Here is a 27,496-nt window from a genome sequence, read left to right on the forward strand (position 1 = left end):
TAGATTCTAACTTGTCTTTGATCTGACAACATTTTCTTAAAGTGCATGTACTAACTTGGCCAGTCTGATTTCTGTTTCTCCTGCCAAGTCTAACGACAGTGGCCTCAGGAAGGCTATATAAAAAGTTCAGACTGGTGATCCCTGCCCATAGCACTGACCACTAACTACTCCAACAGGGTGAGGCCCCTCTAGACAATCATCCAGCAATCAACCATCACATGCATAGATATGTAATTAATAGATCTGTCATCCCATTAGAAACATTGTCAGTCACATATCTATTTAACCATCACATTCACACTCATAACCCTGTATTCTTCAGACTGGTGCTGTGTCTTTATTATAACCAGTGAATGAGGTCGGGCTGGTGCGGTGTCTTTGAACTCACGTAGCACTGAAATTGAGAGCTTCATAAATCGTAACTGATTAGAGACATTATCACCCAATAAAAGTAATCTGTTAATCTTGGACGAGAAAAGGGACAAACCTACACCAAACCAGTGACGTTTAAACCCACAGTGTTTTTGTTTTAATTCTAAAAAATATATTACATGATTGACAGACCCGGCTCAGAAGAAAATGTCTAATTAGAGAAAAAAAGAAAAACATAAAAATAAATAATAAAAAAAGGTTACATTGTACTGATCTGATTAATGTTGTGGATATAATCTACCCAAATCAGGAGAGATGAGTAGACTGCAGTAAATCGAGTGAGCTGGGCTTTTTAAGTGTGTGTCAGTGAGTGACATTTGAAAACACCCCACCTGTGTAGGTAAGCAACTTAATGAGATTCCTTAACTCCATTCTAGAACACCCACCTTAACTAGGGAGGCTAGTTCTTGCTCATACAAACACACCATTTCCACTCTGCTTAGGGGTTGATATTGGGGAAGGACAACAATGTTAAAAAACAAAACAAAAAAAGACATTGAGGGTTTACTTATACAACACATTTTCCAAAAAGTAGTAGCATTAGTCACGTTAATACAGAAATAAACAAATGGCACATTGGATTCCTAATTTTAAAAATAAAAGTGGTGCTTGAGGAACTTTTCTTACCGAGGAGACAAAGTTAAATAAATTACTACCATAAACGTTACATACAAATCTGAGTAGTATATACAAAAGGAGTTAAGACACAAACAATCTACATTTCAAATTTTATGTTCAACAAGACAGCAGTATAATCATATTTTACACGGCAATGTTTGTGTTAAACGAGAAGGAGTGTGTCTGTTTTTGTGACTTGGGGGCTTAAAATGAGGGCTAACCGATACTGCTCTGTAGCATAAAAAAACAAAAGTGATTTAATCACAAATTCCAGCTAAACATATTATTTCTCTACAATGCTCTAACAGACATTGACTCCTCTATGTACAGGCTTAAGAATAGAATGTAACAGGCTCTAGCTAAAAACACTGGTTTAGACAGAAGAGCAGCCGCGAGAGAGTTGGGACTCGCTGAAGTATTACTGTTCACACAAATGCAGTTGTTCAGAAGCCAAACTGCCTCACAGACCACCAAACAAAGGCTGAGTAGGTAAACATAGCACAGAGAGTGATATCTTATGTTCGGACACATGCTTTTGAGACTTTCAATGCAATTAATTGGCTGCGTAATAATTATTGTTGTTGGGGATTTGGTTAAAATGTGTGAATTTGAATTATTCTAAGTGCCTTGAACACCACCTCGTCTGGTTAAGAACTGTATTACCTGAAAACAAAAATCGGTTGTTTTTACTTGTTTAGAGCACATTCCAATCCAACAGTCTAATACTTGTCACATGTTAAAATCCACTGGCACTTGTATAACTGAAATACCATTTGTCCTATATTAAACCTGACCATATAAACAGAGGGGGAGGGGGGTCGTATCCAGGAAGTCTGCCATGTTAGTTGTCATGGCAGTCAGATCCAGTCTCAGCACTGTGCCATGTAAACAGACTAGTCATCCATACCATAATCCCCTCTGCTCTGCCCACAAGCCCCATCCATCTGCATCTCACCTTATCATTTTGTGCATAAATTAATCTTCACAAAAATATATCCCTCCTGTTCCTTCAGCATCCCTTAACATTTTCAACGGTAATAGTGGTTTTTATTTGTTTTTTTTAATAAGAAATATAAAGGAAGAACTTTAGCTTGGGAAGTACAGCCCATAGCTTCTTGTGTAAACACTAATATTGTTCTGCAAACAGAGACAGACTCCCTGTCCGGCGGATGTAGAATCTAATCTCCGACTGCCATTCTCCTGGCTTGATCACGAGGGCTAATAACAGCTTTCACAGTATATCACCATCAACTGCTCTGGGGGTGATAACTAGGAGGACTGATATCTCTGACACAATTTTGAGTGACCCAATTTTTTTTGCAGATAAGCTGTAAAAATTTTTAAAAAAGGTTTAAATCCTTCATAAACCGTTGAGGGCTCCCTTGGCGGTGTGTCTGGGGAATAAGAAACATCTTAGAGGAGAGGGGATCTATGAGTGTCCAACTCCTTACTGGGGTAAGACTCAGCTACATCAGGCAGTGAGAGGGGGAAACAGGGGAGGCTTCAACGTCAGCTAGCAGGTGACCATGACGACTGTCCAGCGTCAGTTGGGGCCGGTTTCGTTTGTCGTCACGTTCTGGATCCTTTTCAAAGTGGCCGATTCTGTGTTCTGTTGTTAAAGGAAACACTCCAATTCACTTCCTGTATTCATGGACTACAGGCAGGAACCTCTGCATGGCTGGGCTGGAGACATGGGCTGGATAATGTAGTTCATCATTACTTCCTCCCTGGAGTGTTGAGGTGTGTGGAGGAATGGGAGTTGTAGTCTCTAGGAGATGGGAGGGTCTGGATACATCTGCATGCTGGTGCATGCTGGAGGCCCCAGTTAGATTAGTCTGGTGAGAAACTGTCCATCTTCACACAACAAACTATATCATGCTTTTTTTCTTTTAGCTCCATTTTGCATAGACATCCAGCGCAAATAGTGGTAGATCTACCAAGGTGAGAGGCTACAGCCAGCAACACGGTGAGACAAAAGCGAGTGGTCATTCAGGGACTTCTCTTCCTTTCGTTTTCATTTCCTTTCATTTTTATAACAAAAACACTGAAACATGACATCAGTTCAACACTACTACAGACACTGAACGGCACTCAACTGTGGAAAGGACTCTACCCTCATATGTCTCAATCCCGCCTCCTTCTTGAGAGGACCTCCTGTGATTGGCCAGCAGAGATGTCCATCGGGTGCCTCAGCACTGCTCATTGGTTCCTGGTTGGATAGTTCCTGTTATGGTGGAGCCGTGCAGCTCTCTAGGCATCAGAGAGGCAACTCTGAATACTGTCCATCCACAGCTGTGTGTTGGGGCTGTCCTGCGCACAGAAGTTATATACTCTTTTGGTCGTCTTGAGCTGCCATAGAAAGAGAATGAGAGATGGTTAAGCCTGTTTGATCTTTCTTATGTTACCGCATAGATTTCCCTTTTACATTTACATTTGAGTCATTTAGGAAATGCATTCACTGATCATAACATGACAGAACATGTCACAATACACACTCATAAAAACCATCACTCTGAGGGCTCTGGTAACTCACATCAAAGAAGGCTTTCTCCTCTATGTGTTTGGGCGCTCCCATGGTGGGCGTGGCTGGAATGACAGACTCCACCTCCGCCAGCTCAATCACCCCCTTACAGTCCTTGTCCTTCCTGGTCTCATAGTATCTCAGCTAGACAGAGAGAGAGAGATTATCACCATCATCCACCACCACCACAGTAACAATCACCATCAGTATCATGGTCCACCTCCCTCCTCTTACCTGATGTTTGGTCTTGTCCAGCACAAACCAGCGGGGTTTCCATGGCTTCAGCAACGCACCTTTCTTATACAGGATGCCCTCAAAACTCCTGGGGGTCAAAGGTAGAAGAAACACAGTCAGCCACTATCGTAACACACTGAGGGGTAATGTGTTGCTGGGGCAGAGATGAGGGTAGGAGGCCACATTCAGGTGTCTGGGGAGTGGGTACAGACCTGTTCTCACTCTCCGTGCTCTGGAACTGGCTGTAAAGGGTGCTGGTGCTGGGACGCCCGGCCACAGGGGTGGAGGTGGTGCTGGCCTCACAGTCCATGGAAAGGTTAATAGAGGAGCCCACTCCACTCTCCGGAAGGTACACCCCCTGTGACCGCCGCTGGTGACTCAGGTTGGACGACATCAGCAAGGAGCTGTTGAACGACGGCTGAAAGAGCGAGAGAACGGAGGAAGAGCAAGAAAAAACAGAGGAGGATATTGTGTGTTAGGCAGGACTAATCTATTCAATAAAACACAAAGTAGCGTTTCTATCATCTTACCACTAGAGGTCAGTAGAACACATTACTATAAATCTACAAAAAGTTATTTTCAAATAATCTTCAAAAAGTGTCTTAAGTTTGTGTCTGTCAGCAGGATGGTATCCTAATAGCCAGTGAAACCCTAGGTTAGCTGCTGGTTGTCCAGCGTTTCTCACCCTGTTCTCCAGCTTGGCCTCGCCCCGTTGGTTGGCCTTGATCTTGTCCCAAGTGTCCTTCCATTTCTCTGGTGGCAGCCCCAACTCAGCCTCCAGACTCTGCAGGTCCTAGGACAGAATACACAGAGCAAGTCAGATTCATGTATAAGCATTTATACAAAAAGTTAGGGTTATACAGGGACTACTGCAGTATGGTGATGGTATGTAATGTGTGTAAGTATATCTCCACTAACCTGCAGCAGTTTGGTGATGGCGTCGGGTACCACTCTGCTGCGGCTGTCGTAGCAGGGCCAGACGATGTGTCTCTGGGACTTGGGGGTGGTGGTGTCTGGTTTGTCAGGCACCTCCTCAGCCAGTCTCTCCTGCCGGCCCCTCTGCACCAGCTCCCAGTCGTACGACGGGCCCTCAGACAGCGTCTCCTCTGTGTAGAAGTCCCACACCTTCAGGTTGGAGATGAAGCTGTACGGCCGCAGCACCTGGGGGGAGAAAATTGTAAAAACACAGAGGGATTTAGCTAGTAAATGACCACATGGATTTTTTTGTTACCACTAATCGTGCATCATTTATGTGATTAAAAGTAATAATTCTAACTACAATATCAGCTAGTATATCTTAAGTCAAGTCTAAGATCGTAAAACTAAACCTCCCCTTGAATTTTCTGTAAACTTCCCCACCAGGGGGCAGTCTAACGTAACCCAGTAGTGTTCCAGGCTCACTCACCTCCTCATCCTCTGGTGAGAACATGTAGTTGAAGAAGATAGGTGTTTTCTTGTTGAGCCGGTCGATGTAATCCCACACTGACTTACACACCTGTGGGTTCTTCCTCTCCCCCTTCTCCTCGTACAGAACCCCTTAACACAGACGGAAGGTTTATCAACTCACTGAACCCACTCCAATCACTCAACTGGCATACAAGTTACACTTAAATACCTCAAAGTGTACTGAAATAACCTACTTATAAGAATTCAGATAGTATCTATGGGGTCTGGAGTTTCTCCTAACCATGTAACCTGAATCTGGAGATAGGTCATGTGATAAGGAAAAACTCCTGCCCTGTAGAATGGAGAAAAGGCTCACCGAGCTCGATGCGTTCGTAGTCCGAGTCGAGCAGGAAGGTTCTGAAGCGGTTGGACACGTAGTGGTAGGCCAGGAACTTCAGGTAGTACTGACTGAACTCAAACTCCATGGGGAACTGAAGGTGGATCTGAGGAGGGGGGACAGGATTTAAGGTAACACGTCAGTTGCACTTCCTGTGTTTACTGCTCAACTTCCTGATCGTCAAACATTCACTGGCCTTTTCTCAATTAGATTTGCTAAACTCCTGTGTCCTCTCTCGCCTCCTTTTGAAAAAGGTCAAAGGTAATCGAGGAGAGGCGGTGAGGAGAAGGAACGTGGACGAAAATGCGCTTGTATGAAATTAGACTCTCCTCCACTCCATTTACAGGGCTGGAATCCCAAAATAAATGTGTAAAGTGATTAAACAAATGTATCTAGTTGTGCAAGACATTTTATAGATAAAAACAATATGCTACTTATCGTTTTAAAACGTGTATATATGCTTTTCTCCTCTGAAAAAATACAATATGATTCAAAGGGGGTGTGGCATATTTCAAAACTATTTTGCGAAGAACTCAGGTAGGATACATAAGACTATCCTCGATGAAAGGTGGCTTTCAAGGAGGGGAGGACAATTCCATTTGCCTACCCTTCAAATTGACACGCTCCTGTACCACTCGACCACTTAGGACAGACTTTTGCCCAAATGAGAAAAGGCCACAGAGTCAGCAGACTGCACTCTCTCAAACAAATGTTTGGATGAAGGGGAAAAAAGGAAGAAATGTTAAAACTTTTAAATAATCTGTTCTAGCACATCCATATAACAGGATGGTCGGACGTAGCGTACTCATCCGATTACATTCTGGAAATATTTGATCCAGGTTAATAGTTATTGGCTGAGCTTTGTAACATAGTTTACATGAAGAAGACTATTTAAAGATGATGAGGAAAAACACTAAAGAAAGGATCCTAGTGAGATATGGGTCATTCTACCAATTAGGTGCCTTTTGAGTAGTGTAACTTAGTGAAATTAACCTTTTTATTTCACCTAATTTTAACATTGTTATAAAGAGCAATTCTCAAGAGGTTAAATACAAAAATGACTTTAGTAAGTCTTAAAACATCCATAAATCCCCTTGTGACAGGGGCAATGCAAGCTTCGCCAATTTTTTTAAATTGTTTAAACATTTCCTAGATCGTCTTTGTATGGGTAACAGGGTTGACGTGTTATGCTATACCCACTCAGTTTTCCACCACAAAACACCAGAAAATGGCCAAACAGAGTAGAATGAGCTCACCTGCTTTTACACTATTATTAGATGTTCAATGTTTCTTTTTAATAAACATTTTTAAACGAGAGTTCAGTTCACGTAACATGGTTGGCCTTAAAATGAAGGACAGAACTTTCTTTTCCTCCTTAAAATGAATCACTAATCACGACATAAATATTAATCTTCAGAAATGACTTTATCAAAGTAACAAAATAACTAGTGCTTTACAATGATGTTGAAAACTTGGATAAATGTTGTGATTAAGTGGGTTAAAATATTCCTAGAAGTCAAAAGAGGATGCACAGATTTATTGAATTTTCCGTGTGCTCAATATTAAAGGGCTCTTCATTTAATACAATAGGTTTTTCAAATTAAATATTTGTGTAAAATATCAAAGGTACGCAAAAGGCACTCATTTCGTGGAACGACCCATATACACTGAGAAAACAAAACATTTGGAACACCTGCTCTTTCCATGACATAGACTGACCAGGTGAAAGCTATGATCCCTTATTGGTGTCAACTGTTAAATCCACCTTCAATCAGTGTAGATGAAGGGGAAGAGACAGGTTAAAGAAGGATTTTTAAGCCTTGAGACATGGATTGTGTATGTGTGCCATTAAAAGGGTGAATGGGCAAGACAAAATATTTAAGGGCCTTTGAACGGGGTATGTAGTAGGTGCCAGACGCACCGGTTTGAGTGTGTCAAGAACTGCAACGCTGTTGGGTTTTTCATGCTCAACAGTTTCCCGTGTATATCAAGAATGGTCCACCACCCAAAGGACATCCAGCCAACTTGACAACTGTGGGAAGCATTGGAGTCAACATGGGCCAGCATCCCCGTGGAATGCTTTCGACACCTTGTAGAGTCCATGACCTGACAAATTGAGGCTGTTCTGAGGGCAAAAGGGTGTTTGTTTTGTAAGCAAAAATGTTTTGTACACTCAGTGTACGTCCCTGTGTGTGTAATAACACTACTGTCATACCTGTACTCACAAAACCCCACACGTACATACCTGGTGCACGCAGTCGAGAAACTGCAGGAAGACCGGTGTGAAGCCGCTGCTCTGGCTGGCCAAGGTCTGGGCACCGCGATGACTGAACCTGTGGCCAAACGACAGCCACTCCTTCTCCACCAGCAGGCGGAAGCCATCCAAGGTCCGGTAGTATGGGTCTGACAGAAGCTGGACCAGAGACACCACCTAGAGAGAGACACAGAGTCGGTGCGATAGTCAGATAGACAGGATGACTGTAATTTATAGGTTACCTAAACTGCGGAGTGAGGAGAAAGAGAGACAGGCAGGCAGTCAGACAGACCGTTAGCACAGGCAGAGACAGGGTTGAGACCATGGAGAGACAATGCATCACATATATATACAAGGTGACCTACATTAGCTGTGAGAGGTGTGTGTGTTTGCATTGTGAGTATGTTTAGTGAGTTAGTGTGTTGATGTCATACCTGAGTAGTAACGTCCCAGCCGTCCTCCAGACTGACCATGACTGACGAGCCTGTATCTAACAACTCTACCACCAGGACAGACACCTGCAGAACCCTGTGGAGCTGGACACACACGGCATGATAAGCACACTTAAATCATACACACATTGCAATTAACTTATGCCCAGAGTCAGGATAAACACACGTAAACCAAATGCATCCATAGGTCTCTCTCTCGCACAATACATACACTTTTACAGTTGCACACGCTAACACACACACACACACACACACACTGTATGAATGAGAGCATTACCAGGCACATCCATTCGGACTCCTCCAGGCAGCGGTGGAAGGTCATGCTGGGTTCAGAGGTGGCTGAGCTGGGAACACAGGCCTTCATCAGCTTCTTAAAGCTGTTCTTCACCTGCCGCACGTCGCACACCTCGATGGGCACCACCTCCCACTGCTGGAACGAGTCCTGCTTCCCACCCTTTTCACATGGGACAAACAGGGGTCAAGGTTCAATGACACCAAGACCTCCAAAGACTTCTGGGATATTGAGTCTTTTATCGATGTTAAATCAGTAGACAGTCTAGTGTAGTATTGTGTATTGGCAGTTACCTTGAGCTGTGTCTTGTCTCCGATGATGTAGAGGTAGGCCCTCTGCTGTCTGAGGAACAGGGCCTCGCTGGGGCCCCCGTTGGGCTGGGGAGACTCCTTACTGGACAGCCTGTTCCCCACTTCTGGGTTGTAGGCACTCAGACGCCCACTGCCCCGGATACTGCCCCACTTCCCTGGAGCACACATATATACAGGTAGAGGTTTTAGAGGGGGTTATCACACATATACAGGTAGAGGTTTTAGAGGGGGTTATCACATATATACAGGTAGAGGTTTTAGAGGGGGTTATCACATATATACAGGTAGAGGTTTTAGAGGGGGTTATCACACATATACAGGTAGAGGTTTTAGAGGGGGTTATCACACATATACAGGTAGAGGTTTTAGAGGGGGTTATCACACATATACAGGTAGAGGTTTTAGAGGGGGTTTTCACACACATACAGGTAGAGGTTTTAAAGGGGGTTATCACACACATACAGGTAGCGGTTTTAAAGGGTGTTATCACACACATACAGGTAGAGGTTTTAAAGGGGTTTATCACACACATACAGGTAGAGGTTTTAAAAGGGGTTATCACACACATACAGGTAGAGGTTTTAAAGGGGGTTATCACACACATACAGGTAGAGGTTTTAGAGGGGGTTATCACACACATACAGTATGCATTCTCCAATCCTCTCTCCAAATCTGCCATTATCAACACACACACAAGCCATATATGCAGTGGCACATACATTCATTGTACTTCATACCAATAGACTAACTGAAAGCCATGCTGATAAGAGTTACCTAAGGTAGAAATAATTGAACAACTACTATAGTAAGATTGATCTATTTTGCTAAATAGTCTATATGTGAAAATGATGCTCCAAACCAAACAACGCTGGAAAAACATGAGTCATCAGACCACTCACAGCACACAGTAGTAATCAAACACAGAACAGAAACATGGACAAACACGAGGATCTGCAGCAGAGTGTGTGTAGAGTCGACGGCCCACTAGAACAGCATGCAAACAGACGCCTTGAAAGAAGAAGAGAAGCTCTCCATCAAAGAGATTGGACAACAAAAAGTTAGTCCTGAGAGAGAGACATACACACACACTAGGACATCACAGGGAAAAAAGGACTGACGGACGGGGGCGCCAGCCAACGCAGACAGACCGTCACTGTTAAGAGACCTGATTGGTTAGATTGGGGGGACAGGTAGCCAGGGGTCGGTGCATACTGTACCTCCAGGGGGGTTTCTGGCCTTGCCTGAAACTCTGGGCTGAGAGAGGGAGATGACCCTCGCCCTTTGACCCAGAGCTGAGGTCAAATGACACAGAGATGATGCCCGTTAACCAACACCATAGACCATAGGGAGAGATGGTTTCACACAGCTATACATACACACAGGCCCAAATGTGGATAAGCTATGGAGATGGGTTATTATTAAGGTAACATAACCACCATTCCTCTTTGGGTTAAAACACACTCGCATGTCAATTAGTTCCAGTGAACGTTCCTTGGCTGGTAATTGTAGGGCAAGCCACAATACAATCCCAAACCTATAAATATGAGACATTCCTTGCAAAGGAAGTTTCAATGAACTAATTGATGCAAGGAACACAACCACATACACACAAAGTAAAACCACAATCTCACCTCCGCGGCTGAAGGTTCCAGGTATGTCCTCCTTGCCTCCCATCACCTGTTTCATCAGAGCTCCGATCTTAGGCTGCCTCAGCTTATCTGACGAGTCTGGAGATAGACACAAGCAAAAGGTCACAAACTCTGTCTTAAGAGAGGGTGTGTGTGTGTGGTGTGTGTTTCAGGGTTTCCGTTAGGAAAATGTGGCCCCGGACATTTGATCGACAGCATTTTAATTGACCAAACTTTTGAGAAATTTACCAGATCTATACGTGTTGGGTGCGTAACCTGATTAGGGTGTCCACCCACGCTGCTCAGAATGACTGAAATCCCATTCAGTTTATGGTAATGCATCTTAACAGAACATGCAACTCGAGGATGCAACGGCGTGCGTCCTTCCGAATTCCGAAGCGCACTTTGAAGATGTTAGAATAACTGTCCACATTTACTTTTCCTCAGCCAACAAGACGAGTAACGAACAGGAAAATCACTAGCCTATGTCAATCTACTGTCCCCATTGTAGAAAAGTTGACCTATTCTATTGGTTAGCTTGTCGTTCTGTGCGAGAAAGAAATAGCCTATTCCAAACAGACTCTGGGACAGTTGTGGGACGATAGATCCCAAATTCATACAACCAGTACATCAAAATAATTTAAAAAGCATTGAGGCTCATGCACAGATCAAAACACTTGAAATGTTGATAAACTATTATTTATTCACATAAGCGCAGCAATGCGCACACGGCAGTTATAGGCTACTCGCTAATGTTCGTTCCATAATGCAATTAGCGGGAAAACACAGTTGCCGAAAGTGCACTGCAGATGCAAGCGGATTCATGTGACAGAGATGAAAATATCCATTCGAAATGTAGAATGATTGGAGATCTAAAGATGCAACAACTAGCATGGATTGCTAAATATGACTAGGATTGTGTTTTTGGCTACTGGACAATGAAAGAAAGTTGATTTGAAAACCAATAGAACAAGAGAAAATGTGGATACTTGTTTCATTGGCATATGGACATTTTTATAAAATAAATGTTTATAGAAACAGATTTTGGCTCAGCTACATTGAAGCAAGGCAAGACATGCCTCATAATGAAATAAAACGTTAAGGTTTCACACAATTAAGTATATGTTTTTCAAAATACATACCATCTCCAGCTCACATTGAAAAGTGGTGTGACCTGCTGAATCATGCCTACCGTTGACTAAGCACTTGAATGGCAAATGGGAAGCGCGCTTCAATTACCAGTTAAAAAAAAAAAAAATAGTAGCTCTTTTTAAATGGTGGCTATCAAAACTGTTTTTAACACGCGATTGCATTTAGAATTGTTGTGCAATGATTGGGCTTATAAAATCACGTTTCACTCCAGCAGCAACAGGAGCTGTAGCAGCAGCAGTCTTACAGATTTTCCTCTAATAATAATAATAATAATAATAATAATAATAATAATAATAATAATATGCCATTTAGCAGACGCTTTTATCCAAAGCGACTTACAGTCATGCGTGCATACATTTTTTGTGTATGGGTGGTCCCGGGGATCGAACCCACTACCTTGGCGTTACAAGCGCCGTGCTCTACCAGCTGAGCTACAGAGGACCACATATGCTCTGTATGCTATGTGCGTGTGATAAATAAGAATCATAACGACTAACGAAAATACACACATGCCAATTTAATTCCACTAAATTATGCAAATTAACCTATAGACCGATAAGCATGACCGGTCAAATGTATTTCCATCGACTGGTATTTCCAGCAATGAATAGGCTAAAAAGCATTATTTTGAAATTGGATTATTAATTTTTTGGGTGGACAATTTACCGGTGCCAATTTTATTTATTGGCTTGTCATTTTAAAAAAATTGGGCCAAAAGCCGGCTATTACCGGCTAACGGAAACCCTGATGTGTGTGTGTCCTACCTGATGTGTGTGTGTCCTACCTGAGATGCTCATGTGAGTGGAGGTGAAGCCGCTGAGTGTGTTCCTGCCGCTGGGTTCACTGTAGGAGGGCATGGAGCTGATGATCGCCTGCATGTACTTCTCCTGCTCCAGGCTGGTCGAGTCTGCCTGGGAGGGGCCTGGGGAAGGGTCACAACTGTCAATCACCACTGGTTTATGCAGCTTTGCATGCTGGGTATACAATGCTGAATACTAAAAAATGCTGCTCAAGCTGTAAGGGGCATGCGCTGTGCATTTCAATGCACCTAAAGTGTTTGTCTATTTGCTCATTGTTTCTGATGAGTTTAGACTTTCTCGATCACATTCTTATACTTTTCCATAAAATTGCTACTAATATAGCTAGCTTTGGAGTGTTTTTGAGTGTTTTATTATTCCTAAACAAAGCCCAATATTCCCTTAAAGACACCATCTAACTAACTTTTAGTACGTGTCGTACCGGCGCTGGGGGCATTGGGGGACTTGAAGAAGCCCACCACTCCCTTAGCATGGAGGCCTGCAGAGCGCAGCAGCACAGCCTTGGTACGAGAGTTCCTCCAGCACACCACAGGGAAACGGTTCTGTCTGTAGCAGCGGGAGATGCGCTGGATGGTGGAGTCTGGGATGCTCTGGGGCACGATCAACAGGCCGGGGTAACTGGTAACACACAGACAGACAGAGAGAGAGAGAGAGACAGAGAGAGAGAGAGACAGGGAGTTAGGGTTGAGAAGACATTCTGTTCATGTCCCTGCAGAATGTCATGACCACAAGATGTCATGTGTTTAAATATAGTCTGTTCATTGACCCACTCTGCATATCAAGTTGCATCATCAAAGTAAAACGACTGAATGTTTATTTATATAAATGTCAAGATCAAACGTGTACTTGAAACAAGAAGGCACTCAACCTGAATGCAGTGCTTAGAGACTAAACTCAGAAAGTTACTTACTTGAAACATGGTCCGTATACGGTTTGACCATAAACCTACCACATGCGATTGAGATTCATTTTTTAAAAAACACCACTTCGATACAGCTACCACTGGAAGTGACTTTTTCATTGCAGGTTAGGAGAACTTATGCAGCAGGTTAGGAGAATTAGGTTCAGGTTAGGAAAATGGTTAGGGAAAATGCTCTCCTAACCTGCTACAAAAAGTCACTCCCAGTCATAGCTATATCTAAGTGGTATGTTTATAGGGAGTCCCACATGAGATTTGACCGTGAACCTGTCGTAAAAACATGTTCCATCTGCGGTTGGACCGTGAACTTACCTCCTGCAGACGGTGTACATGCGGTTGACGGTGGAGATGCGGAAGGGCTCGTTCTTGGAGCGCGTCAGGCTGTTACTGAGCGTGCCCAGTCCTAGCCGCTGGTAGTCCCGGCAACAGGCGCGCTCCACCACGTTGCTCATGGTCTGTCTGTCCGAGGAGCGGATGGTGGAAGAGAGGGTGAGGGAGCCCTGGTCCATCTCCTCTGAGACTTTAGCAGAGACATAGACAGTCAGACACAGTGTACACTGACCTACTACATCAGGTCAAACACTGACCTACTACATCAGGTCAAACACTGACCTACTACATCAGGTCAAACACTGACCTACTACATCAGGTCAAACACTGACCTACTACATCAGGTCAAACACTGACCTACTACATCAGGTCAAACACTGACCTACTACATCAGGTCAAACACTGCCCTACTACATCAGGTCAAACACTGACCTACTACATCAGGTCAAACACTGACCTACTACATCAGGTCAAACACTGACCTACTACATCAGGTCAAACACTGACCTACTACATCAGGTCAAACACTGACCTACTACATCAGGTCAAACACTGCCCTACTACATCAGGTCAAACACTGCCCTACTACATCAGGTCAAACACTGCCCTACTACATCAGGTCAAACACTGCCCTACTACATCAGGTCAAACACTGACCTACTACATCAGGTCAAACACTGCCCTACTACATCAGGTCAAACACTGCCCTACTACATCAGGTCAAACACTGACCTACTACATCAGGTCAAACACTGACCTACTACATCAGGTCAAACACTGACCTACTACATCAGGTCAAACACTGACCTACTACATCAGGTCAAACACTGACCTACTACATCAGGTCAAACACTGACCTACTACATCAGGGTCAAACACTGACCTACTACATCAGGTCAAACACTGACCTACTACATCAGGTCAAACACTGACCTACTACATCAGGTCAAACACTGACCTACTACATCAGGTCAAACACTGACCTACTACATCAGGTCAAACACTGACCTACTACATCAGGTCAAACACTGACCTACTACATCAGGTCAAACACTGACCTACTACATCAGGTCAAACACTGACCTACTACATCAGGTCAAACACTGCCCTACTACATCAGGTCAAACACTGACCTACTACATCAGGTCAAACACTGACCTACTACATCAGGTCAAACACTGCCCTACTACATCAGGTCAAACACTGACCTACTACATCAGGTCAAACACTGACCTACTACATCAGGTCAAACACTGACCTACTACATCAGGTCAAACACTGACCTACTACATCAGGTCAAACACTGCCCTACTACATCAGGTCAAACACTGCCCTACTACATCAGGTCAAACACTGACCTACTACATCAGGTCAAACACTGACCTACTACATCAGGTCAAACACTGACCTACTACATCAGGTCAAACACTGTAGAGACCATTCAACATTTTAAATTGCTGAAAGTTAAACAGCAACTCAAGACTTTTACATAAAACATGTATTTATGTCAATGGGTGCGTGGATCTCAATTCAAAATGCCACCCTAAGCCTTGACGTTGCTACTTGAGTTGTCAACACCATGGCCTACCTGAGACCTCATCCTCGTCCAGCTCTGACTGTTGGCTGCTCCTGTTCTCCCAGGTGGGAGGTGAGTATTTCTTCCGGGTCACATACTGTCGACCGATCGTCCTCTTGGCGCTCTTCACCAGGTTTTTGGAAAGTGTTCTTAGGAGAGAGGGTTCAAAACATAGTTAACTTAAGACCACAGCAAAACACACAGAGGGGCAGTTAAAGCAAAACTTAATGACATCTACTTCCTGGGTCATATTCATTTGGGCACACCGTAGCAAAACACTTTGCAACAGAAAATGAAAACAAGTGTTTCTTATTCAACAAGTTTAAATAGCACCTCCCTGTTTCGGCCCTTTTGCTTCCATTTCACGTCAAGTGAATACAACCCTGGTTAGAATTGTAAAAAGGTACAAATGCACTGAGTGGGTACTTAGAAGTTTAATGAACCTGTTAATTAAATCCAAGGCACATCCCTAAGCCGATTCGGCGGTAGTCTGTATGCATAATTAAAGTCCATGAATGCATTAAAAAGACTGCTAGCTGAGCCTGCTCACTGCTGCAGGGGGGTTGGGCCCGCATTGTCGTGAGGTTAATATCAGTGAATGAATGGAGTCTTTTAGTGGCGTGACGACTTGGGGAGGAGATGGAAACACCAGGGACAAACATGGAGGAGCCGTCACTGTTTCCACTGCTGCATTATTCAACAGATAGAAGCCAGCTCTCTGTGAGAGCTCGTGCTCTTTTCATACCCCACATATGCGAGAGAGAGAGAGAAATAGAAAGAGGGTGGGAGAGAGAGTGGGGCATGATAAAGTAAAAGGGAACTCTGGGGGTCTACTGGCAGTGACAGTTGATAGAATAGAGTGTAGGATGTGAAGCTGCATTCCTCTGTACTTATCCCTGCCTAGAATAAGTCAGTGAGCAGCCAGCAGAACTAAACAGTGCATGCTATATGGACCATTGGTGGTTACACATGAACAAGGGTTCACACACACTCAAGCATTTACACTCGCAAGCAAAAAGTCTATATATCCAGTTATTAATATAAACCACAGCAAACACCGACTTTAAATCAGAAGTCAAATTAAAAAAAGGTTTTGATATATTCTGTAAGCTGTCAGGATGGCTATGAAATGTAGTGCAATAATGTAGACTACTATATCTCTAGAGGGTGCTGCTTGGGGCAGGCCGTATATTCGGCTCATTTTACAGAGCTGGGGTGTTATCTGTGACTCAAATTTTTTAGTTAGCGCTTTTTAATTGGATGTTCTGTACTTGACCTGGAGGATGTGAGAGGTGTGAAATGTCTTACAGATTTACACTTTCTCATTGCTAATAATCTGCCGACAGATGATAAAACTGGAACAGTACTGAAGTTTTATACAATGCTGATGTGTGTCGAAATGTGCATTTTTGGCGTGTGCATGCCCTTACTGTTTCTTTTTAGGGTTGTTTTGGTTCTTGTGGTTGACGTGAGTGTGTATTATCTCGGTCTTGTCTTACTTTATTGACTGGTTCTTGTCCTTGGTCTTGTGTTCAACCAACGTCTTGCCACTCTGGCCCACGGTGAAGGCGAAGGTTCCCTGGACGTGCTGGGGGTAGCGGAGCTTGTGCATGTGCTTCCGGAACACCTCGGCCAGGTCCGACGCCACCTCCTCATCAAACGCTATCTTCAGCAGCTACAGGAGGAGAAGAGAGATATTAGGAGGAGGGTCTGAGAGAGACAAAAATTCATGTTCTGTCAAATTTTAAATGGAGAGAGTTACGATGCAGAAGGAGGGTAGAGGTGTACCTGGAAAGTGCAGGAGCGTAGCTGCAGACCCTCCTGTATGAACTGGTCCATGGACAGACTGACAGAGATCCTCTTCTCCTTAGTCAGGGAGGCGATGGGGAACGACCGAGTCACCACCTGCTCACCCACTGCACAGCAACAACACTCAGGGTTAGCAAGAAAGTGTGTGTGTGTGTGTTATTGCTAACATGTGTGTTTTCAACACCCTCTTACCCAGCGGGTCGTTAGGCGTGCCCTTGAAGATGAGGCGGTAGGTGGTGAGGAAGATGGCCCCCTCAGCAGGGAGGAGGGGTGGACCCCCCATGGCCCCCGTGGCCTCCTCCCGGCCATCTGAGATCAGGTGCACCCGCATGCCGTCCATCACCAGCTCCTCCCCCGCCAGAAGAATGGGCCTCAGAAGCTTGGGCTGCAGCACGGAGAGAGGGAGGAGTGAAGGAGAGAAGAGGAAAGGGGGAAGAGATTGGGGACAAGAAGAGAGAGGGAGGGCAGAGGAAGATAAGGAAGAGGTAGATGTGGGGTAAAGAAATGAGAAGAGTTGATAATTGATGGAAGGAGAAGAGTAAGCAGATTGAGTAGAAGGACAAGGTAGGTAAGGATGAGGGGGAAAGAGACAGACAGTAGAAGAGCTGTTAGTGCTTTATGTCCAACAGAACTCAAATGTATAAGCCATCCTTACATTGGTGCTTCTATATTTCAAAACAAACTAGAGCAAATTCACCACAAAAAATGGCACACATCAATCCAGGTCGCATGCTGAAGCACAAATTTATCACACGACACATATAAAATGGAGACATTTGCTTGCAATTTGTTATTTTTGTTAAATGTTACATAACAAACGGTTTGCCTAAATCTCAATTGGCTGGTGGGATCTTGGCAAAGACAACCCTGATGCTCAACAAGTAAAACAAGCAGAAGGGAAAATACAACACATTTACGTGGTTATGTTTATAAAGTTCGGTATGAAACTATTCAGATCTATTAAGACCAGTATCATATTATGGCAATTTTGAGTGGTTTAGAGTTTTCCCCTTAGAAAGAGGTAATATGTTTACAACCATTTGTATATTTCCTCAAATTTTTCTCATAAAATCATCTAAAAGCATCCTTGAGAGGTATTAAAAGTATGAAGAGTGGCAGGTCTAGTTTCTGTTAAAGACCAATAGACCATCTGGCTCAGAGCATTGACATAATTTCCTGTCCCCAGCAACGCTGGAGAGGCCTGCGCTGGGGCAACTACGCCAAACAGAGCAGCTCCACTCATAATAGAAAATAAATTAAGGCACTCGTTTTGTAACCCATTTCATAATCTGTTGTGCAACACCTGATGCCCTGGGTGCAGCTCCTTCGGAGGGTTTAACTGGAATTCATATGAACTGAACGCTCACGCAGAAAAAAACTGAGAGCATTCTGGGAGGTGGGATCAGGTCAAATGTGAGGCGCTCTCTGAGGTATTATAAGATGGGATAAACACAGAAAACTCACAAAAGGTGAGATGCAATTGGACTGATATCTGATACAGGGCATCCCTGAGCTCTTGGTTGATGCATATGCTTGGACACTGCTAGGTTTCCATTAACACAACAGATATGCAGATGATGCCATGCTAAGCTACCATCCCTCTCCAACTGCTGGCAGAACACTCCACAGAACAACCAGAACAAACAAGCTGTAGTCAACCAGGTCACTGAGAACTACAACCTCCAGCATGCACTGCTCAGGCTGTAGTCATCTACCAGGTTCACGTTCAGTAGGCACCAACTAGAGAAAATATAATGAAAACAGAAAATCAACGTTCTTCTTCGTATTGGACAAAGTCAGATAGTACCTCCTCCTTTTCAAAAAAAAATTATCCCATTTAGTTCCAACTGAACGAGACCCCAGCTTCTGAGAGGAGGGGAACTACATCACCCAGCATGCACTGCTTAGGCGTAATAGTGTGAGTCACACATGGTGCTGTTGCTGGGACAGACGTACCTGCCGTGGGCGTGGCACTGTGACACTGAGCTGCAGAGATTGGTGGAGAGGGGGTTGGGCGGTGCTGGCCTGGGGCGGGGCTCTGCATGGTGTTTGTCCAGCGTAATGTAAAATAAGGAATTGGTTACCTTTTGGATCGGTGGCAGTCGCTTACTCTCCCTGTGGACTGCATCCAGCGTCTCGATGTGCATCTGAACGATGTCTGTGGAGCAACACAGGAAGGGGAGAGAAAAACTGATTAACACTCACTCCTAATACACAATTTGAACTGTCTAGAAAACCTGGGTCATATTCATTAAGGCACACAGTAGGAAAACGCTTTGCGACGGAAAACTAAAACAAGTGTTTCTTATTGGACAAGTTCAGGGAATCCCTCCCTGTCAGTCAGTTTTCTTTCATTTAGTGCTTAACGAATACAACCCTGATCTGTCAAGAAAAGTTCACAACATGAGTACCAAAAACACAAAATGGAGATTCCTACCTGGTATCATGGTGTGTAGTGCCTTGAGGTGCTCGTTGGTCACCCCACTCTCGTTACACACTTTGTCTACGAAGCGATTGATAAATCGTACCACAGAGTTGGCCACGTCAGAACTCTCAGCGTCCTCAAAGCCGCTCTCTGTGTCGTAGCTCTCCGCCATGCTGCCAGCAATGCTAAAAAATAAATAAAGGCATCTTAGGAATGACCAATATGAGCTTCAACTTCAAAGTTAAAGTCTTATCCCTAGGCATCATTTTGTTGCTGGTTCCATTGTAAGATGTTACAAAGCTGCCCACAGTTTAATAAGCTGTTTCTAACATGTGATGAAGCTGTTGGGTGTGCTTGTCTGTCTGTGTGCCTCCCTGTTGTCGTGTGTGTGTGTGCGTGCGTGTGTGTCCCTCACCTGTTGGTGTACCTGTTGGTGACGTAGCTGTTGCTAACACTCTCCACGTCCCCAATCCCAGACCTGTTGAGCAGGCGGTTCTTGCTGGTGTCCAGGGGCAGTAGCAGGTAGGACATGCGGTTGGCGTAGTGGATGGCCTGGCTGAACACCGTGCTCTCCTCCTTCTGCACGCGCTCACTCTGCTGCTCCTTGTTGAGCGTGGGCCACAGCCTGCTCTGCTCTGACGCCAACTCCAGAGCACCCAGCAGCTCCTGACCTCCTGCTGCTGGACCAGACTCCTGCTGCCCGTGGGACTGGAAGGGGAAACGTCAGATGGGGTCAATGTAAGAATGTACTCCAAGGACTAAGTACCATTATCAAGGAAAAGGCCTCGGTTATGTTTTTATTGCTGTGTTTGATACTAATATACAGGAGCATTAGCTTAAAAACAGTTGCATCTATAAGCTTAAAAAGGTTCTGCTTGTTCTGAAGTTTTAGGGTCTGTTCTTACAGGGGTGGGCTGCTCCCCCTCGTCTACCTCCAGATACAGGGCTCTGATGTGGTTCTGGACATCACTGTAGAACATGGCCTCCCAGAACTGCATGTTGGTCCACACCATGTGCTCCTGCACACAGCTGTAGGCAAACTGGGTGATGCCCGCACCTAGTTTCTGCCAGACACAAACACACAGCCACACAGAAGCTTTAGAAACAGACCACTTTGAGGACAATTATTTGTGTTGAATAAGGATTGTTTGTGTTTGTGACATTTTGTAGACTTACTCTGCAGAAGGCCGTAACCAGGGGAAGGAGGACGGCTGCAATACCGTGTTCATCCATGTGGGAGCAGTCCTGAGTAGAAAGAGAATAGAGGTCAATGTCACCATACTCTCACTCAATGTCAGCCATGCAAACAACACAGATTAGGCTACATTATTCAGTGTATGATATTGTGAAAATAGAAAAGCCTCCATAGCAGTGTAACAATAGGTAGCCTTGTACTGTTTTGAAAAAGTCCCAAGGAGTTAAGGTTATTGCTTTCAGAACTCCTTCAATACAGCCGCTCTATGTACTGAACCCGACTGGAATACAATAGAACTTTGACTATAAGAGGACAGATACTTTTTTGGGGGCGTCAGCATGTACCTGTAAGGTGCAGTTCATCATGCGGACGATGTAGTCAAACTGCTGGTCATCCAGCACAGCTCGGTTCTGCAGGACGTGCTGGTTGAGCTCCTGGGTCAGACACACCCTGGCCGCCCGGCCCTTCAGCGCCCGCAGTACCGCTGGCATCAGCTAGGGGTGGGGGCGCAGCAAAGGACAACAATATTAGGAGATGCCAACTTTAGGAAGATATTTATGGTTAGGTGTTATGTGCAGGAACTTCATTTTGCTTTTATAAAAAATTATCTGTATGTTTTCAAAAGATAAAAAGTCACTAGACTATCATGTAGGTCAAACCTCTAAACTAGCTATAAATCAGCTATATATTCTTAACATCTAAGGAGTTTCAAACAACTTTTATCATTCCAAAATGGCAGAGCACAGAGATGCTGTTGTGGCCTTGTTTCTCACCTTCTTTGCTTCCAGCATCTTGTTGTCAAATATGTAAGTAATGCAGTTCCTGACCACCTCCAGCCTGCGAGCACTGTTAGCCAGGACATGACCATGCCTGTCCACGATGTCTCCTGGAGGAGCAACACGACTCAGGGGTTATTACATCACACTCATCAGTCTACACTGAATCTACACTGAATACAGCTCAATTAAACCCATGCTGAGAGATAGATGGGTCACAGAGAGGTTGTCCTAACACAGAGGACAGTCTGGTGGACCGTAGGACAGTCTGGTGGACCGGAGGACAGTCTGGTGGACCGGTAGGACAGTCTGGTGGACTGCAGAACTAACTGTCTGGTCGTCTGCTGGACTGTCTGTGTCTGGATCAGCCTCTTTAGACCAGACATCAAGCCAATCCATCAGACACAATCTCATGTTGGCATCTCTGCTAACTTCTAACCCACAACCCAATAGGAATGTCTGCATCAGTCTTTCAACTGTCCATTCACGGCATCTATTTAATCCCACCATCCCATGCCTATACCGCTCCACACCCCCAGCCCTCCACTACCCCCATCAACCCCCTCCACTCAGTCTTTCCCACCCAGCCTGGCACACTCACCCAGTGGGGGTCCTGAGGGCACCATGCCCCTGAGCTCGGCCTTGACCACGGGTGGGGCGGTCTTGAGCTTGGCGGCGGCGTGGTCGATGAAGAGCTGGACCGTGACGTCGTCCAGCGGGGGAAAGATGGCCAAGTTCTTGGGGTCATTGTGACCAGGGCTCTCAGCTGGCCGCTGCACCTTATGCATGGCCACAGCAGGGTACGGGTTCTCCTGGTGGGAGAGAATAAAAGGTGAGAGACCATAACGGGGGAGAAAGCGCAAAGAAATTGGTAACTGGTCTCCTGTTATTTTAGTTACTACATTACATACATATGGAGGATCTTAATTTAACCTATATTGTCACAGCAACAGGATTTGAACACTTAGTCCATAATGTTACTTGATCGGTGGTTAGGCTATTAGCTGGCCAAAAGTAGGCTACATGAAAAGTGCAATAGGGCGATTCCATGCCAGCGTTGCCAGAAAATATTTTTGGTATCTCAGATTGTTCATAGAAACTTAATTGGGAGGAAGGATGTTTGATACTCTTTGTACATTGTAACACAAACCATTTTGAGAAAATCCTGAAAGTGAAAATTTCAGGCCCTTTTTAGACCTATGCATGCCTCCTGTAAGACCTATGATCCAAGAACCGTACATGATACAGACAACACCTTGGTGTCATTATACACCTTATAGTATACTGTAAAATATGGAGTATCGATACATTCTGAAATACAATTTTACACATGAATCTATTCAACATTAAAGCTATTAATATTAAAATCTCAAAAGTACCCTTTTTGATTTTGTTCATTTTTAGACATTGTTTTAAACAATATACTCTACAAGCAATGTTCCCTCAAAAAAAATTAGGCACTGAACAAATTTCAGGTCTGCTGAGCACAAACTTGAACGTTGTGAAAATTCTGTGCAACTTCTGGCGCGCGTTTACTGTGAACACTGAGGCTGTATCCGCTTCAAGTTAGTTATAACAGTGGCCAAGTAGGCTACTGTGGCTATTTGATCATATGTAGGCCTATCAGAGTGGCTTACCATAAATAACTATGGAGAAAATGCATCCCATAACATTTTAACATGGAAACAGCTGTTCTATCATTCAGACTACAGTAGCAGCCAATGTGTGGTGTTCAATGTAGGCCTACATACCATGAGACTTTTGAAAAAAAAACATGTAGGGATTGCCATTAACCTGTTTATGCACTTGTCCTTCAGACAAGGAGGTGACTGAAAATGTTGTGTTGTTTGATACAAAATAAAATGCATTATTATTCCCATACCATTATTACAGAGAATCACACAAATTATGCTATCCTCTGCCTATTGGCTAGAAATGCACACATTTTGTGCTCTTGTAGGAAGCAACCGCTCCACCATTGCTGACTAGAAATGTGGTATAACTAATAACTCACTTAATAGCCAAGAAAATGAACAAATGTACACACCTGGACAGATGCAAAACAAGCACATCTACTCACAACCACTCATGCTGTAAACACAGTCCAGTTCAAAGGGAATGGCACAGATCCATATATGGCAATGATCTATTTGCATATAGGGATACTGCAGCTCTGATTGGTTATGGCGCACCGGTCTGTGTAGAGCATTGGCCTGTCATTGATAGTGTTAACTAAAGGGGAAAACTAGAAAGTTGAGTGAAGTTCAATCTCGTGCTTCTCCGCGCAAGCTGATATTTCTTCTGCGCGGCAGTCCCGGGGAGCTGCGCACCTGCGCACGCGCAGAGCTTAGAGGGAACATTGTCTACAAGTAAATCACATTTCCAGAGTGGGCTCTCTGCTACTTTTAAAGTTATGATAAATGTTATGAGCACCACCAACACAGTGAATGGTAAAATGAATTCAAAGGGAACTCCCTTTGCTACAGGAGGCTGTGATTGGTTAATGACCTATAATGTCAATTGATATGTATAAAATTGATAATTTCTTCAAAAGTAGCAGAGAGCCCATACTGGAAACTTGCTGTGTTTTAAGAGTATAGTTCCAAATAATGTCTAAAAATAACTACATCAAAAAGGGTACTTTTGAGATATGAATAGTAGTTTTAATGTTGAATAAATGAATGTGATTTTATTAATTTCAGAATCAAGACATACCCCATATTTTAAAGCACACAATAAGGAGTGTAATGGCACCAAGATGTCTGTTCCATGTACAGTTCACGGATCATAGGGTCTTATAGGAGGCATGATTGGTCTAAAAAGGGCCTAAAGTGGCCACTTTCATCATGATAAAAAAATGTTAAAATAACCACGTTAGTGTGGGTTTTCAGTGAATTTGACTTAAATCACGAAGCTCATCAGCATAAATTCTCAGCAACAAAAGGGTGATAAAATTAAGATCCTACATCTGTAAATAAAATAAATAAATAACTATGTTTTTCATTTTTTTATGCACAAAATACGTTTTTGAAGAGCTGCTCGGCCAGCTCCTTGATATGGTTCATGACTTTGTGCGGGCTGCACTCCTCCTGGCGAATACGCTCCACCTGATTGGCTATCAGCTGTAGACACAGGAAAAGAACCAGGAAGTTAGAATACTTTTTCCTTCACATCTTTACCACTGATTGGGAAGGTGTGTGTGTGAGGGACACTCACGTCATCGAACAGGTCTGTTGGTCTGTAAGGCGGCCCTCTCTCCGATATGAACCCAGCGAACGCCATACCGTCCAGAACCTTCATCAGGAAGTCATCCTCAGTCAGAGCCCTCTGGCCCAGGAACGCAGCCTGGAGGAACACACACTCGTCAGGCCTGAGATTCTTGGGTTCCACTCTTCCTTTTTAAGTGTTAGACTCAAAACAGACAGTTTGCAGGTCTGTTTAGAGCAAAATGTATTTCTCCTCCAGACAGACAAAGTGATCTATTCCATTATGTTCATAAAGACCGTAGTTAGTTTTAGGCTAGTATGAACACAACGTAATATATCACCTTAGGAATTAAGTTCTGAGAGGTAGAGGGTGATGTGTACCTTATGGAAGCGGATGACTGGTTCAGGATGGATCCGGATGATGTGCAAACACCAGCGATAGCCATGGAACAGCTGGCCGAACAGCCACAGAAACACCGCCCGGATCTCCTTATCCTGCAACACACAGATAGGGAATTATAACATACTGAGGGGAGAGTACGGGACAGCTGGACAGTAAGCCTGGGAAAGCTCAGAAATCCAGAGACCTTGCTGCTGATGGAGCGTTGCCCCAAACAAAGAGACAGGGAGTTTCTCACATTTACGTTTTTGTCATTTAGCAGTTGCTCTTATCTAGAGCGACTTTCCGTAGCGAGTGCATACATTTAAATATTTTTTTTCATACTTTTTTTCAAAACACACCCAGAGTCACACACCCACAGTCACACACCCACAGTCACACACTTTCCACCGAGGATAGAGGGGCTCTACATTACCTGGATCTTGAGTGTGGAGGGTTGTGTGGAGGAAGGGGGGAAGGCATGGTCCGCTATCTCCAGCTCTGGGTCCAACACCTACAAACACAAGATGGCAGGAGTCACATTACAACAACATGGACAGAAATATCATCTAACAGTCTTCTCATTACATCCGTTCAGTTCATCAATATTATACAGTACATAAATCCTACAGCAACTGCTGCTATATTTTGGCTTTTGGACACTGCTTCATCGGGTATCCTAAATTACAATATGATGTCAGTGGCTTTTAAGAAGATGTGAATTCTTAGAAGCCCCTCTCATAAATGAGACAGATGTGGCTTCAGACTAAGCAGCAGACCCCCATTAACTAAATTAGCTGCAGTATCTCCTATTCAAAGTCCTATTTATGTTTGGGGATTGTGAGGTGAATTAATTCAGCTAATCGTTAAGAGAGCAGCAGAGTACCTAGCTAAGCCAACATCCAACGGTTGCTACAAACTATCTCTAGAAGCATCACTGTAACAACCTTCACCCACCACACACACATCACTTTTCCAGATGATTAAACAAATTAACTATCCCTCCGGTCGCAAAACCTATCGCTTTTCACGCTCTGCAATTATCCTCTCTGTGCTGGTCTGGGTGAGGGTCACTTAGACTCAGGCCTGTTATGTTATGTGAGCTGGCTGTGGGGCTGAGGCTGGAACTGGGGCTGGGACTGGGGAAATGTGTCCCTCCCTGACAATGCAGGTCAGAACCCATCCAGACTGACAAGGCCATGGGTCCTGGGGCTGGCGCCATAAGGAGACAGACAGTGCAGACAGACAAATGCAGGGCAGAATGGACCCCACAATCACACACACACATTCACAAAACCACACACACACTGTGCTTCATTGGTTATGGAAGGACGCATGTGTGCATACACGTCACACGCACGCAAAGTGTTTTATTGACTCAACAGAGGACATCCAGTGAAATGCTCCCTGCATTACAGGGCTCTGGTCCAGCCCAAGTCTCCCATTCCAGCCATGCAGGGTCACCGGGCCAGCACTACAAGTCTCTATGGCCCACACAGGTTAGGACAGAGGGAGACGGGGGAAGGAAAGAAAGGAGGACAGAACAGAGGGAAGAGAGAGAGGCCTGTATATTGTATTGTAGAATGGTCGGGTCACATCACAGGACTGGTTGTTCTGAGATGGAACAACTTTACAGTCCCTATTACTCACCAGAGCAGGTATTGGCTGGTACCTAGCTCTTTCCACTGTTGTTCATCAAACATCAAGGAATGTTTAAACACGGTAATGAAGGACAATGAAAAAGTATACTGGTTTAGGAGCAGGTCCTTTTCAATGTCCCTCTGACCAAGAGGACACTTACAGCCTAACCCTCATTCTCTCTCTCTTTAGCCTTTCCCTCCTCATTTATGTCCCTCCCTCCCTCCTCTCCTCTCCAGTCTAGCCGTAACAGATTGACTAATAACCGTGCAGATTGAGTATGGCTCATGTTTCATGCCCTCCAGCCAATAGAGATCAAAGAGACCGGCCTGAGATAAAGCCCATAGGCCTCAGACAGACAGACAGCCTTGGAGAATTACAAAAGCATGAACACTGTAAAAATATAATTTACCCCAGACTTGTGTCAGAAAACAACCACAAATGTTTTTCTTCTTGAACAGTTAAGAAAAGTGCCAAAGGGCTAGTGAAATATGCATTTTGAGCAATTCCGGTCAATGTCTATCCGGCAACATACAACTTTGACTCTTATCCTGATAAAGAAATGAGGGGAGGAAGACATTTTAATCTAGGGAATAATATGTTCCCAAATATTTCTCATGTGGGACAGCATGTCAGATTCTATGATTAATCTTCTCCCTCTGGTCCAACTCTGTTAACACAAACACACACTATGTTTGGGCTGTGGGAATCAATGCCAATGTCATTCAGGCAAACAAATAACTCCTCT

At 44.2% G+C, this 27,496-nt stretch overlaps 1 protein-coding gene across 12 annotated transcripts in view; it reads right to left on the reverse strand.

Annotated features, from left to right (window-relative positions):
- Window positions 1–501: 501 nt before the first annotated feature.
- Window positions 502–27,496, reverse strand: part of LOC121548677 (myotubularin-related protein 5-like) — a 69,627-nt gene continuing 42,632 nt past the window's right edge. For 6 of the 12 annotated variants that reach the window (XM_045213548.1, XM_045213546.1, XM_045213543.1 and 3 more), the window contains 33 exons: window positions 25,547–25,624; window positions 25,113–25,226; window positions 24,742–24,870; window positions 24,549–24,647; window positions 22,127–22,337; window positions 21,523–21,635; window positions 21,094–21,243; window positions 20,731–20,799; window positions 20,460–20,618; window positions 19,970–20,262; window positions 19,567–19,739; window positions 19,214–19,287; window positions 17,322–17,514; window positions 17,109–17,236; window positions 16,820–16,995; window positions 15,333–15,469; window positions 13,727–13,934; window positions 12,899–13,113; window positions 12,462–12,599; window positions 10,529–10,624; window positions 10,115–10,189; window positions 8,880–9,052; window positions 8,572–8,748; window positions 8,277–8,378; window positions 7,834–8,019; window positions 5,568–5,694; window positions 5,211–5,341; window positions 4,724–4,966; window positions 4,491–4,598; window positions 4,018–4,223; window positions 3,806–3,893; window positions 3,584–3,715; window positions 502–3,399 (listed from right to left, as the gene is read on the reverse strand). In XM_045213548.1, coding sequence (XP_045069483.1) covers window positions 3,301–3,399; window positions 3,584–3,715; window positions 3,806–3,893; window positions 4,018–4,223; window positions 4,491–4,598; window positions 4,724–4,966; window positions 5,211–5,341; window positions 5,568–5,694; window positions 7,834–8,019; window positions 8,277–8,378; window positions 8,572–8,748; window positions 8,880–9,052; window positions 10,115–10,189; window positions 10,529–10,624; window positions 12,462–12,599; window positions 12,899–13,113; window positions 13,727–13,934; window positions 15,333–15,469; window positions 16,820–16,995; window positions 17,109–17,236; window positions 17,322–17,514; window positions 19,214–19,287; window positions 19,567–19,739; window positions 19,970–20,262; window positions 20,460–20,618; window positions 20,731–20,799; window positions 21,094–21,243; window positions 21,523–21,635; window positions 22,127–22,337; window positions 24,549–24,647; window positions 24,742–24,870; window positions 25,113–25,226; window positions 25,547–25,624 — 4,800 coding nt within the window. In that variant the 3' untranslated portion in view covers window positions 502–3,300. The remainder of the gene's footprint in view (window positions 3,400–3,583; window positions 3,716–3,805; window positions 3,894–4,017; window positions 4,224–4,490; window positions 4,599–4,723; window positions 4,967–5,210; window positions 5,342–5,567; window positions 5,695–7,833; window positions 8,020–8,276; window positions 8,379–8,571; window positions 8,749–8,879; window positions 9,053–10,114; window positions 10,190–10,528; window positions 10,625–12,461; window positions 12,600–12,898; window positions 13,114–13,726; window positions 13,935–15,332; window positions 15,470–16,819; window positions 16,996–17,108; window positions 17,237–17,321; window positions 17,515–19,213; window positions 19,288–19,566; window positions 19,740–19,969; window positions 20,263–20,459; window positions 20,619–20,730; window positions 20,800–21,093; window positions 21,244–21,522; window positions 21,636–22,126; window positions 22,338–24,548; window positions 24,648–24,741; window positions 24,871–25,112; window positions 25,227–25,546; window positions 25,625–27,496) is intronic. The other 6 variants (XM_045213549.1, XM_045213539.1, XM_045213542.1 and 3 more) reach the window with 4 other exon arrangements.

This window comes from Coregonus clupeaformis, unplaced genomic scaffold (genome assembly GCF_020615455.1).
Source record: "Coregonus clupeaformis isolate EN_2021a unplaced genomic scaffold, ASM2061545v1 scaf0124, whole genome shotgun sequence".
NCBI lineage: Eukaryota > Metazoa > Chordata > Actinopteri > Salmoniformes > Salmonidae > Coregonus > Coregonus clupeaformis.